This window comes from Papio anubis, chromosome 17, assembly GCF_008728515.1.
Source record: "Papio anubis isolate 15944 chromosome 17, Panubis1.0, whole genome shotgun sequence".
Lineage (NCBI taxonomy): Eukaryota > Metazoa > Chordata > Mammalia > Primates > Cercopithecidae > Papio > Papio anubis.
The window spans coordinates 43,768,867-43,781,910 of NC_044992.1; the positions used below are offsets into that span (position 1 = coordinate 43,768,867).

Genomic DNA, 13,044 nt, shown 5'->3' on the forward strand with positions numbered 1-13,044 from the left:
AGCCCACCTCATTTTAAGTCAACACAGAGGAAAAGGAAAGAAGGACCATTAATCTGCCTAAAGAAATCACCAAACTTAGAATTCCTTACTGTGAACACATTTCACCTTTAAAAAAATGATTCAGTGCATCTCTTTCATTTTTTTCTTAACAGTAACACCTTTTATTTTGATGACACCAGTTGACAGTGAATATGCTATCTTTAGGTCACATTCCTCTAGAAAAAGGCACACCACAGTGGCAAGCGTAACAAACGTTTAATTCCCTTAAAAAGCAAATCATGTCTCAAAGTAATCAAGTCACACTAAAATGGTACCCCCTTTACCTCAACTACTCCTCGGTCTCTCAGAATAAAACATATACAAGCCCTTTCCACAACTGTTTTTAAATGTATTTGGTTTTTCTCTTTTGTCTCAATATCTGGCAGTGAACATAAACAAATTCTCAACAAAAAAGCACAAATTGTTAACCAAATTCCAACACTAAAAGGGGGTTTGAGATGGTGATCTCTGAGAAATTTAATATCACCTCATTTAAAAAATTCAAGCTAATTGCTGTTTTCAGTTGAAATGCATAGTGTTCGGCCTCTTGAGTTCTTAAAAAGGTACAAATTATATGTATCAAATAAATTCAAACTGAGAACAAAATACATTAAGAGGTATTGTTATAGCATATCTTTTGTTTGATTTCCCCCTCTTAAAAAAACAAAACCACCAGGAACATTTAGTTGTTGGGTTTTTATGAATTATCTTAGAAACTGAAATCATAGTTCATTTGGAACTGAATGCCTCAAGAAGAGTTCATAAGGAAAATACAAGAGTACACATATACACAAAATATTATTTGTGTAGTTCATTTTGCTTAGAATGTGTTAGTCATAATTAACTATTTCCTGTTCTATACATCCATGAGATGATGGAAAAAGTCAGTAACAAACCTAACTGACGAAATACTTTTCAGACACAGACTAAAGACACATACCACAACATACTTCCTCAAAGACACAAAATGATAGAGCAAACTGACTTAATGAAAACAAACTCTTTCTTTTTTAAATCTTGAGACTTCAAAAATTGATTCATTCTAGAAAAATGAAGTGCCTTCTCACCACCAACCAAAATAAAAAGCAAAGAAAACACAATTGACTCAATGTTTGGGCTAAAAAAATTATTTCAGGAAGGGGGAGAACACACAAAAGATCTAATTTAATATGGGTGTGGACAGAGATTTTTTTTTACCCAGTCTTCTCACAAACCCCCTCTCCATTCCAACTCAAAAAAGAGCCCTCAGTAATGCATTTTGGAGGGAACAAGAAGGAGCCTAGAAATGGCTTAAAAGCAAGCAAATGGCTTGGGGAAAAAGATTCATAAATACAGGGCACCATGAAAAAATATAAATGTTTTGAGTTCCATTTCATCACGTTTTGCTATTTCTCTTGCTTTTCACTTTATTCCCTAAAATTTAAACCATCCTCAAGAGCAAAAGAAAAAATTCACATATCTTAGAATTCCATTTATTCTGGATATTTTTCATCAACACTCAGCTTTCAGTTCAAATATCCATATCCTTTTCAATAAACCTGCTGGTGTCAGTGTATCTTCCTTGGTCACATCTCCAGAAAATGTTTCAAAATAGCAAGTAAGACTTCTTTTCTTCCTTCCCATTTTATTACCTCTTTACACCTAACTCTAATTGCCTTTCCAATAACACTATATTTTAAGCATTTGAAGTTAAATCGTAAGCTCTATAAACGTAATAACAAGCCATATTGATCTACAGACACAATAGTTCCAAGTTACTTAAATATCAAGATAAACCACTAAATAGATTTTTATCTTACATTATACTTTCTAGGCCCTCTTAATCGTCCCCCAAAAAAAGCAGTCACTACCCCCCATCTACCCACCCGGAAAAGGCCAGAGACCATTCTGAATTGTACCAAGTTTTCAGTTGAAATGGGGGGTGAGGAGGATCAAAGATTTACTGGGAGCTGCTTTCCAACTTGGGACATGAGAGCAAACTCTACACTGTCAACATGTTTAAAGTCTGATTTGAGAAAAGTGGAAAGACTCTGCCCTTACACTTCCCAGCCAGAGTTCAAGGAAAGATTTCAGAGTTCAATGCAATATTTGAAATCCACCATGAATTCTCAGTAAGCATGATGGAGGTACCCCATTTTGCTGAAGAGAGAGAATAGAAAGAGGGTACTGGAACACACACACACACACACACACACACACACACACACACACACACACCATTCAATTCATCCACGGAGTTCTAGACCCTCCAAAGAGCCCCAGCTCACAGCCTCAACACAAAGCTCTCACCCCAGATGGTCCCCTTGTAACAATGGGCTGAAGGAGTGGGGGTAGGGGGGCTCGAAAAGGATAGTACAGCCAAGGCATATTCTTTGGAAAATCCAGTTGGGGAGAACGATGATGTGAGATATGAGGGATTGGGGGTGGGGGGTCCATGGAAAATAAAAAGTCTTTGCCTGTTGCAGAAATATAAATAAAATACAAGCATAAGGGGATTCTTTGGGGGACGGGAAACTGATTCCACATCACTTAGGAGTAGAAGGGCAATCCACTTAAGAATTATGGTGTGGAAAGAGTGGGAAAAACAGAAAATGAGGCCTGCTACGAAGTTGCAGAAATCGCCCTGAGTCTGAACTCTTCGAAGATTTTAAGGTTCCCCACAAAAAACGGCCCCACAAGTTGAACAAACTCCAAAAGGTTTCTCCCCTATTGATTTTCTTTCCCCTTTAATTCTACAAGCAACATCTTTTAGCCCACCCCAGCCCCAACTTATTTTTTTTTACAAGCTGTAAACCACCCATTACAAGATCTTGGCCAATCTTCCCTCCCTGCCCCCAACATCCGGAGTTGGGGGTGGGAAAGACCAGTAATGGGTTTCTTCCACTGGAGACGCTATGGACCCCTGAACACAGCTTCTCAGCACACCCCCGCGGCCCCCCTACCCCCCCAGAAAAGAGCTCTTTCCTACCTTTGTTTTTTGGGCACCGAATGTTCAATCTCTAGGCGTTTTCCTTGTAATTCTACTTTCCCTAAAGATTAAAAAAAAAAAAAATTACCATGAGAGCGTTAACAGGGGTTGGGGGTGGGAAGAGGAAGGGGAAAGACACTAGGCTAATTCAGGAGTTACTGGGATTCGAGATCTTCCTAGGAATCCAGGCAGTGGCTTCTGCAGCCAGATGGGAAAAAGGTTGCTCTAGGAATGGTGGAGTCTATAAATCCGTTATTATTCATTTTTTAATTTTTGCTTTATTTAATCACTGAGGCTCGTTGAGTGGATCGCTCTGGAATCCCGATTTGGGAAAGGTGCGAGGCCATTTGTGTGGGTGCGCTGCCTACATTGCTCCCAGATGTGGGGAGAAGGAGCTAGGAGAGAAAGGGCTCCCCGTTCCTCAGAAAGTGGGGCGCGGGGCGGGAGGCGGTGTGCAGAACGAAACTTTATTTTTCTCTGTTGGCCAGGAAGAAGGGCTTGGAGCCGCGGAGCGGTCACCTGTCGGGACTGGTTTGGGAAGGGGTGGACCTGGGGGAGCGGAGCGGGGCCCGGCGGGGAGGGTGCCTCGCTGCCGCCGCGCGCGCCTCTCGGCCCAGCCTCGGCGTCTCGGGAAGCAGCATGGCGACCCGGCGCCGCCGCCGCCGCGCCACTCCGCTCACGCCCCACTTTCAAATCAAAATGGCTCAAGCCCCAGGCCCTAGGCAGGAGGCAGGACCCCCTTCCTTGCAAGTCCTGCTAGAGGGCTGCATTCCCCACGCTAAACGGAGAGATCGCAAGCGGTCCGGGGGACCCCTTCCACGCCTGGAAAGGCCTAACACTGAGGAAGGGGAGCCAGGGTTTTCCACCTGGGGGGCCGTCCACCGGCGGACAGGGAGGGGCTGGACGTGGAAATAACACCCAGCCGGGGGTCATCTCCGTGTCCCTAAATCCACCCCCCACTACTGCCAGTGGGGGCTCCCGCCCCGTCGGTGGGGAGGAGGGATGGGGGAAGCCAGAGCTGCTTATCTCAGGCTGGGAGGAAGGGATGAGGAAATCCCGAATGTTTCTGCGCGGGGGTGGGGGGCGCAGAGCGAGGGAGGGGGCATCGAAGGGGGTAGGTCGAGGTTGGGTACAGAGGCCAAGCCCCGCAGGCCCGGGAAGAGAGGAGTTGGCGGGAGAGGAACCGGAAGGTGCGGGTCTCCGTTGTTCGGGGCTTTCGTTGTGGCTTTTCCGGGAGGTGGCTGTGCTCTTACCGGAGAAAGTTTCGATGGCCTTCATCGCCCAGTGCTCGTCTGGGCAGTCCACGAAGGCGTAGCCGGATTTGACCAAGAACTGGCCGCTGTAGGAGATCTTGTGCTCCGCAAACACTTTCTCCAAGTCCGCGGGGGTCACGCTCTCGTTGAGGTTGCCGATGTAAAGCTTGTTCATGGTGGCGGTCTCGGGGCAGGACGCGGTCCCGGGCAAGGCCAAACGAGTGGACGCGGGCAGCAAGCCTCTTAGGCCGAGAGGCGGGGAGGCCGGCGGCAGGAGCCGCAAACTTTCTTTGCACCCCACCCCAGAAGTTGTCCCGAGCCCAGGTGGGGGAAGGCGGCCTGAGGGCGCGCAGAGGTCGCGGGAGAGTTCGGGGAGAGCCCGGGAGAAGTGCCCGCGGCGCGCAGGGAGACGGACGACGCGGCGCAGCTCTTTCCCTTCGGTCCGAAACCCCTCCGAGAGGGCTGGTGTGTCACGTTTCTCCGCGGCCGCCCTGGCGCCGCCTCTAAATAAAATCGACTTGAAAAAAAATGGAGCGGAAAAAAAAAAAAAGGAGAAGCCACGTGGTGACAGCCCCCACCCACCCTGCAGGGGAAGACCCCCGACGCCACAGGGCCCCTCGGCCCTCCGGCCAAACCCAGCAATCTCCCGCCTGAGGGTGGGGAACTCAACTCACCCCCGTGGTAAACTGGGGCGGTGGGGCAGCGTCCCTGAAGCTCTATGGCCCCTTCCCCCTTTGCAAGAACCTGGCCCCTAGGGAAGCGCCCCGCCCCCACCCATCCCCCTACCCCAGCCCGAACTGGGGGAGGATGGTCCAGCCCAGATCTCCCAGGTCTTAAAGGGTAAAATGTACGGTTATTTTTTATTCGTTTTGGGGGCGGGGTTGCTCACCCCACCCCGGTTAACTGCTAGCCACTGACAGGCGGGGGACGGCCGAGATAGACAAAGAGAAGCCGAAGACTCTGGGGTCTTCAGGAGAGGGTCGCACGAGCTGGTGATTTAAAAAGAAAGCCACCTTTTCCCTAGATGTTTAAATGGGGGGGTCTCCGCCTTCACCACCCCAGCCCCACTAAACTCCCCCGCCTCCGGGGATGCACGACGGGGGGACCCTGCGAGCGCAGGACTGGGAAGCTGGGAACACGGGGGATCCCAGTGGAGAACGAGGAAGCCGCGGGAAATCATGTTTTGAGATCCCCACGGGAGAAAGGGTGGTTCGCACCCGGGGTCCGGCTGTTAAATGATAACGTTACGGGGTCCTGGGGGAAACTCGCGGAACTGGCCGGAGATGACCCCAGGAGAGAGGGACAGTGGGACAGAAGGAAGAGGGGTGATAGCTAGGGCTAACCCGAGCGAACCGAAGGGGGAGGTCTTAGGGAGGGAGTGACCGGGTGGAGATTTGAATGGTCCCCTTTTCCCTCCGAGTCGGGGACAGACAGGTGGAGTTTCCAGCACCCGCACCACCCAGGACACTGCTGGCAGCTCTCTGGGCCCTAGGTTCGGGTCTCGGAACTTTGTTTGGGGTGCAGGATTCCGAACCCGGCGGGAAGGCGGGAGAGGGACGGAGGGCGGGGGGCTAAGCGCGAAGCCCCGCCCACGTCCCCAGGTCAGACCCGCGGGGGGAGGGGGTAATTTCCGCTCCGCGCACTGGGAAGCGAGGGGCGGGAGCTTAGGGGAGGGGGCGGTGGCCCCTCCCCTCCCCCTCCCGCCGTTCCTGGGGAGGGGGAAGCGGATCCGCCCGGGTCCCTTCCCTCGGCTTTGACCAACTCATTCCGGATCCTCCAGCTCCGGGAGCCCGAGGGAAGGACCCGACTGGGCAAGGGGCGACACGTGGGCGGTCGCACCCCAGTCTGGGCGGTGGGGGAGGGGGCTGCTCGCCGCGCGTTTCGGAGTCCCGGATACGCGGCGGAGAGCGGGACGCGCGGTCCACTCGCAAGCCCTGGCTCCACGGCGGAGCGGCGAGCGAGACCAACGAGTTTCTAGCGGCGGGGGCTGGGATGGCGCCAGGGGTGGCGGAGAGCGCGGCCCGGAGACCCTGGAACCTCCTCGCCCAGGGAACGGGGAAAAAGGAGGGGTCGACCCCCAGAAATTGTGGAGTCCCCTTAAGGCGGAAACTGGGGTGTTACTCCGGACTCTGCAGGAGGGAGAATAATTCTGTCGGGGGCACGCGTGCTGGAAGGGCAGGTGAGGAAGGGGGTCACTCCCCTTCCCCAGTCCCCGACCCCATTGTCTCAGTCGCCGGCGGCCCGGGCAGACTCCGCAACACGTGTTGACTACACCGATATGAATGCCTTGAATTTTTTTTATTGTTATTATTTTTCGTTTGCAGAGTCTGAGCTGACTCCGACTTCGGCTCACCGCTCTGCTGCCGGACGATTGTATGCCATTCAAAAAGTCGGGAGTTGAAAGACAGCACGCAGCACCTTTGTCCCCCTCCCCGTTTTCCCGGCGCACTGAAAAGAAATGGGGCTGGGACTTGGGGGCGGGGGAGGGCTTCCAACTCGGTTTCTCTATCTCCTCCACCACCTTAGAGCCCACCCTCCCCAATGAGCGTTTTGTTCTACCCAGCCACGTGTTTGTCGGATTTTTGTTTTTGTGGGGTTTTTTTCCCATGGAACAACAAGAATTAAAGTACTAGAAGCTATTTGTTGTTGAGTGGAAAGAGAATATTTTCTGTCCAACAAGGTGGGAAGACATCTGTGTCCCACCCCCACACACACACCTCCGACCCTCCCCCCTTATCTGACTCTTAATACTTAGCTCTTGATCACAAGCATTATTTTTAAACAAACCAATGAGCTGGAAACAGTGCCTGCCACATAGTAGGCACTCAATAAACATTTTTTAAATGAAAAACAAGCTAATACAAACAGCACTGCAAAGAGAATTCATGAAAATTAGAGTCCAGGGAGGGAAAAAATTATCTTGGCCAGAACATGTGGCTCTGTTGCCCGGGAACTTTTCTTGGTGATGTGTGTAGACTTTTGAAAGGACTAAAAGATGGTCTCAAAAAGGCTGTTGTATTTCTTGGCCTTTTCCTAAAGAGGAGCCCCAATCTTCTTAAATCTTTTCTGTTATATTGGGGAACAAGGAGGAGGGCAACTAGGCAGAGCATCCCAGTTCCCAGAAACTTTAAGTGCTGTTTCCTTCATTTTATTTGAGTCTCTAGGTGCTAATGAAAGCACTTCTCAGATTGTCTCCCTGGGGGACATATCCACTACTCTGTCTCTGTATGCCTAAAACAAAAGCAAGTTACACCCCACAAAAAATCTCCATCCAGACCTCTAAACTCCTATAAAATGTAGTCCACTTTTTACTATCCTAGAGTCAATGGGAAACAAAATTTTTTAAAATAACCATTGAATTCAGTTCACTTTTAGGTTGATTTTTTCCATTTAAAAATACACTAGCTAAATGTTAGCTGAAGTCAGTTTTAATGTATTTAAGATAACGTTGGAAGAGAACATGTAAATTCACTGGAACAATCTATTTTAAAATCCTTTTAAATATTTAATTAAAAATTATCAATTATTGCTAAATTGAAACTGATTAGTTCTTTTTTAAAAATCAGCTGTTTTACTGAATTCTAATCCTCTCCACCCCCCCAAAAAAAAAAGGCTTATGTGTGTATAGTCAGAAGCTGCAAAGGCTGCAGGAATACAAGAGAGGAGACAACAGGAGTGAGATACAGATCTTTTTAACCCCCAAATCAGTTTTGCCTTAGTGACCTGGGTATTTTAGGCTGGGGTTGGGGGAACTAAATCACGTTGATTGGTGTTTTATCTCTCCCTTCTGAAGGAGCCCAGCACTCACATTAAGGGTTATTTCTTGTCTAGACTGGCATTCCTAGGTTAGGGATAAAAATGGGCAGACTTGAGGTACCATAACTTTTCATCTTTCTTTGTTTTTGTTAACATTAAAGACTACTATCAAACATTGTATTTATTTTCAAATTTTGTTCTACCTTGCTTCTTTGGGACAGATAAATCTTTAGTGCAGAGTTAACTTGGGTAAGAGTTAAAAATATAGCTACAGGATTAAATGTTCTTTTTTTCTTTAACAATTATTATCCTTTATAATACATATCCTATATAATGTATATTCTACACAGTAATGTTAATACTGTTACACTTCTTCCTCTTGTTCTCCTCCTCTTCCTCTTCTTCCTTCTTTATTTTTCCTGGAGAACAGTTTGGTCTAGTTATGGAATTTAATTATCTGAATTCAGAAACACTGAAATTTGACTCAATTTTAAAGATAGGATTCGAATCCATTTTCCTCCAATGTGAACATACAAATACATGCAGAGAGAAAAAAAGTTTGAGAGAATAAAACAACTTTTTTAAAGATGAAAATAAAATAATATTTTTTTCTTGGAGAAATAAGCTAAGTTAAAAAAGGAGAAACAAAAAGGAAAGAAAAAAGTTTAAAAAAATGAAAAAATAGAAAAATTAAAAATCAATAATTTCACTATTGTGATAGAAAATTAATTTTACTTGTAAATGTTTATTTTTCAGCATTTGTCCATTTATAATGATTTCAAATTTTTTCATTTTTGTATCTTCATTGTTCACTTGCATTTGTACCATAAGTATTTCCCCAGGCTGCCTCCAAGTTTTCATAACTATCGTTTTAATTCAGTCCAGTTATATATGTAAATTATTAATCATGATATTTAGATATACATTTCATCAAATTTTTTACTTTTGTAAACAATGCTGAACAGATATTTTGATGAATATAAATTTTTCCTTTTTTGGGTTAGCTCCTTTGCATAAATCCCCAGAATATATATTGCATTTTAAATCTAACACTTATTGACTCTTCTATTTTTAAAGTTTAGCATGTTTTACAAAATAAAGAACAAAACAAATGGAAAGCAGCTAGGAGGGAAATACATTAAAATACACTTTATTTTCTAATGAATCCATCGATTTTGGAATAAAATTATGGTTGCTACAAAATACAAAAAAAGAAAAGCTCACATTTCCTGATACATTGCTGCTTTAACCTCAAAGTTTTTAGAGGAATTTGTTTTTTGTTTGGTTGGTTTTTGTTTATTTACTTTTGTTGTTGCTTGCTTGGTTTTTTACTGTTACTACTTTGGGATGTTTTGTTTCTTCTTGCAACTTAAAGTCTTAGTGTGGTTCTTTTAAATGCCTATAAACTTTGAGAAAGTGGAAATTAGTTCCAGTTTAAAAGCACATGCAGCTTTTTCTCCTGTCAAATAAATAAGGATAAGTATGTGTTTAGGATATCTCATAAAATGTAAGCAAACTGTAAGCAGAAAAGGAAATTTTTCTCCTTCAAATTGTTGTTCATTCAAAAGTGTTCAGTGTTTAAGACCTGAGAAAGAAATGTATTTATTCCAGAGATAGAAGAGGCTCAAGGGGAAAAAAGAACTTTAAGTACAATCGTTTGTTTTTCTGTGGGTCACACAGTGTGTTTGACAAAACCTCTCAATTTTTTGTTTTGGTTCAGGTTTACAATGTAGAAACTTTTAGGTAAGGAGGGGGATCATTTATTTTATTAACTTTAAAAATAGATATTTTCAAATTCATTTTGTTAGTAAATTAAGCTACTCCACCCAACCCCTGTTAATACATGTAGAAGAAATGGTCTGTAACATCCTTCGCATTACATTCTTATTACCTTTTGCAGTTTTTTGTACTCCAAAGTCATTGGATTAAAAGATAATGTACAATTTTGTTTGGTTCCTGCAGCACAAAATACAAAATATGACTGATTCATTTGGCGGGGAATTGTGTAATTCAAGAAAAGACAAGGAAAAAATGTTATTTTTCAAAATGAAACAAATTGTAAAAAGCAACAAAAAAGAAGGAATCCATATATAAATATTAAGGTGGAAACAGTAATGAGACAGTTTTGTACTTGAAATCAACATATCTTCTAAATATTTAAATTATTTTAATTTAAAATGAATCAGTTACGTGTCAAACTGCATGAAGTTTCCATTTTAGCTACACAACATCTATACATTTTAAGACTAAAAGAAATTTTTAACTCAACAGCAAATTATTTTCGTTTGCTTTTTTAAAAATTTTACCTCTAATGATGAGATTAATTGACTTTACTCCTGTTTAGGATTTTTTTTTCAGGAGCTGCCACAAGTATTTCAGAGTTACCAGGGATAATGTTGCTATGTTGGGGTTTATTGTTGTTGTTTTAAAATTTAAAAATTAAGACATATTATTTCACTAGTATTTCATCACCAAAAAATTAATTTAAAACAGTTCAATCTGTCTTCATATACAAACCAGATTTACAAAGAGACTCAGCCTAATAGTATGGCATTTTTGTTTAAAATGATTGTTTGACTAAACTGAGATACAATTCTAAAAGTGACTCCTAATTTTCGTGAGTTAACAATCTACAGAGAATTTTGGTTCACCCAGCTCTCCTATAAACACCCCCACCTTTTTTTTTTTTAAAGAATTATTATCGACACAACTTAATTTCCACTTTTAAACACAATCTGAAAATATTTGGTGAGCATTTATATAATAAATTATTGAGTACATTGTTATGATTTTCTTTTCATTTCTAAAATGTGTTTATAAAGTGTATAGGGAAAAAATTTAGAGTTATTTCTAAATTGCTTTAAAATGAGGTTCCTGATCCATCTTTTTTCCTACCTTCCTCTTCCTCCCTGCCCCTCCCCCTACCCCTCCCCTCTCTCTTCCTCCCCCTCTCCTTTTGTTCCTCCATTTTTCTTCCCGCTCTGGACACTGTCAGTTCCTTTCCTCCTCCCCCTTTACCTTTACCCTCTTTTGAATTTTTCTTTTTCTTTGTTGCTTCCCTTTACCCTTTTATTCTTCTCCTGCTCCTCTGCCCCTCAACTCATTTCTTCCTTCTTTTAAATCAATATACCTATCCAAACGTTCTGTCCTTTTTCTTCTCCCTTTCCCACTATCACTAACTTGTTCTCATTCAAAGTTATTTCTAGTGAAAGGGAAGGATGCAGAGATGCTTGAATTATTTTATACACCAAAAGGGGAAACTTGTTACATTTTTTAGGAGAACCTCAGGGTGATTCAGGTCCCAGAACAACCCCGCCCCAATACTCCCAGTTTTTATTGGCTGAACATTCATCAGACATTTTTACTTCTTTGTGTCATGTTTCCATGTCCTACTTTGCTTATAACTAAATTTGTAATTAGCATTTTATGTACCAAATCCTTGAGGGCAAAGACTCTGTATCACCCAGGGTGTCTAACAGTGCTGACAGATGTCCAATAAAAATCTATTGAATAAGTATATTTGATACTATCTGAGAAGATGTGATCATTGTGATCAGATAAGATGCTGTTTTCAGCCTGTGAGCGCCTTTTTCTTTTAAATAAATACAACACAAACAGATGAAATACAGTTAAATGCAGTCATTTAAAAGAATAATTGGTCTGCATCAAAACTAGCAACCAAGAGGCATCTCTGGGCTTGAGCTTGTTTCTTCCTGGTTCTGTTCCCATGACAGTTTTGTACCCATGGCAGTTCTGTGCCCAATGTCAGCAACTGCTTTCCTCTGTGTCTGGTCATATCAGCTCAGAATTTTCAACTGAGGGGTTCAGGCTGTCACAGCCACCATCAGAATTAGTTGTAGAGCCCTTTGCCATTCTGATATCCTCTAGTGCCACACAGCCAGGATGACAATCTCAAGAAGGTAACCCACATACACCTACTGCTGAGAGAGCGCTCTCTTAGGTTCTTCCTTCTGGGAATGTAACTGGCACCCCACTAACTACACACATTAAGATTTCTTACTTTGTATCTCATCCAAAGCAAAAACGTCACCCCAAGACAGCCCTTCTCATTGGTCCCCAGGTCATCTGTTATAGCCCCTCAGCCAGAGCAGATGTTCACCTAATGTCCTACCTGTCAGTACAGCTATGAACACCCAAGGAGAAAGCAAACTAATTTTTATAGCAGGCTAAATTAAAACAAAAACTAAGCAGTTCATGAAAATAGTAAGGTTGCATGTTTTTAAATATATTTATAATACTCATTATTAGCAAGAATATAGTGAAGCATTCCATATGTCTGTGTGGGAGGACAATTTTAAAGGAACAAGAACCTTTAAAAATTAATTTCTCGGCCGGGCGCGGTGGCTCAAGCCTGTAATCCCAGCACTTTGGGAGGCCGAGATGGGCTGGATCACGAGGTCAGAGATCGAGACCATCCTGGCTAACACGGGTGAAACCCCGGCTCTCTACTAAGAAATACAAAAAATAGCCGGGCGTAGGTGGCAGCCTGTAGTCCCAGCTACCGAGGCTTGAGTCGAGACGCATGGAACTCCGGGAGGCTGAGCTTGGAGGAGCTGAGATCCGCCACTGCACTCCAGCCTGGGCGACAGCCGAGACTGGCCTCAAAAAAAAAAAAAAAAAAAAAAAAAATTAATTTCTTTCACTTAGAAATTGCACTATTGGCCGGGCGCTGTGGCTCAAGCCTGTAATCCAGCACTTTGGGGAGGCCGAGATGGGCGGATCAATGAGGTCAGGAGATCGAGACCATCCTGGAGCAACACGGAAACCCCGGCCCTACTAAGAAATACAAAAATAGCCGGGCGAGGTGGCGGGCGCCTGTAGTCCCAGCTACTCGGGAGGCTGAGGCCGAGAATGTGGCGCGAACCCGGAGACGGAGCTTGCAGGTGAGCTGAGATCCGCCACTGCACTCCAGCCTGGGCTACAGAGTGAGACTCCACCTCAAAAAAAACAAAAACAAAACAGAAATTGCAACTCATTGAGTAACCCCTCTACAAAAAATTCAGTATG

The 13,044-nt window shown here is 44.1% G+C and overlaps 1 protein-coding gene across 1 annotated transcript in view; it reads right to left on the reverse strand.

Moving 5' to 3' along the window:
• IGF2BP1 (insulin like growth factor 2 mRNA binding protein 1) overlaps nt 1-4,801 on the reverse strand; it is a 59,914-nt gene extending 55,113 nt beyond the window's left edge. Inside the window, exons 1-2 of the mRNA XM_031656960.1 lie at nt 4,261-4,801; nt 3,008-3,068 (exon numbers count right to left, since the gene is read on the reverse strand). Coding sequence (XP_031512820.1) covers nt 3,008-3,068; nt 4,261-4,435 — 236 coding nt within the window. The 5' untranslated portion in view covers nt 4,436-4,801. The remainder of the gene's footprint in view (nt 1-3,007; nt 3,069-4,260) is intronic.
• Between the last annotated feature and the right edge of the window lie 8,243 nt (nt 4,802-13,044).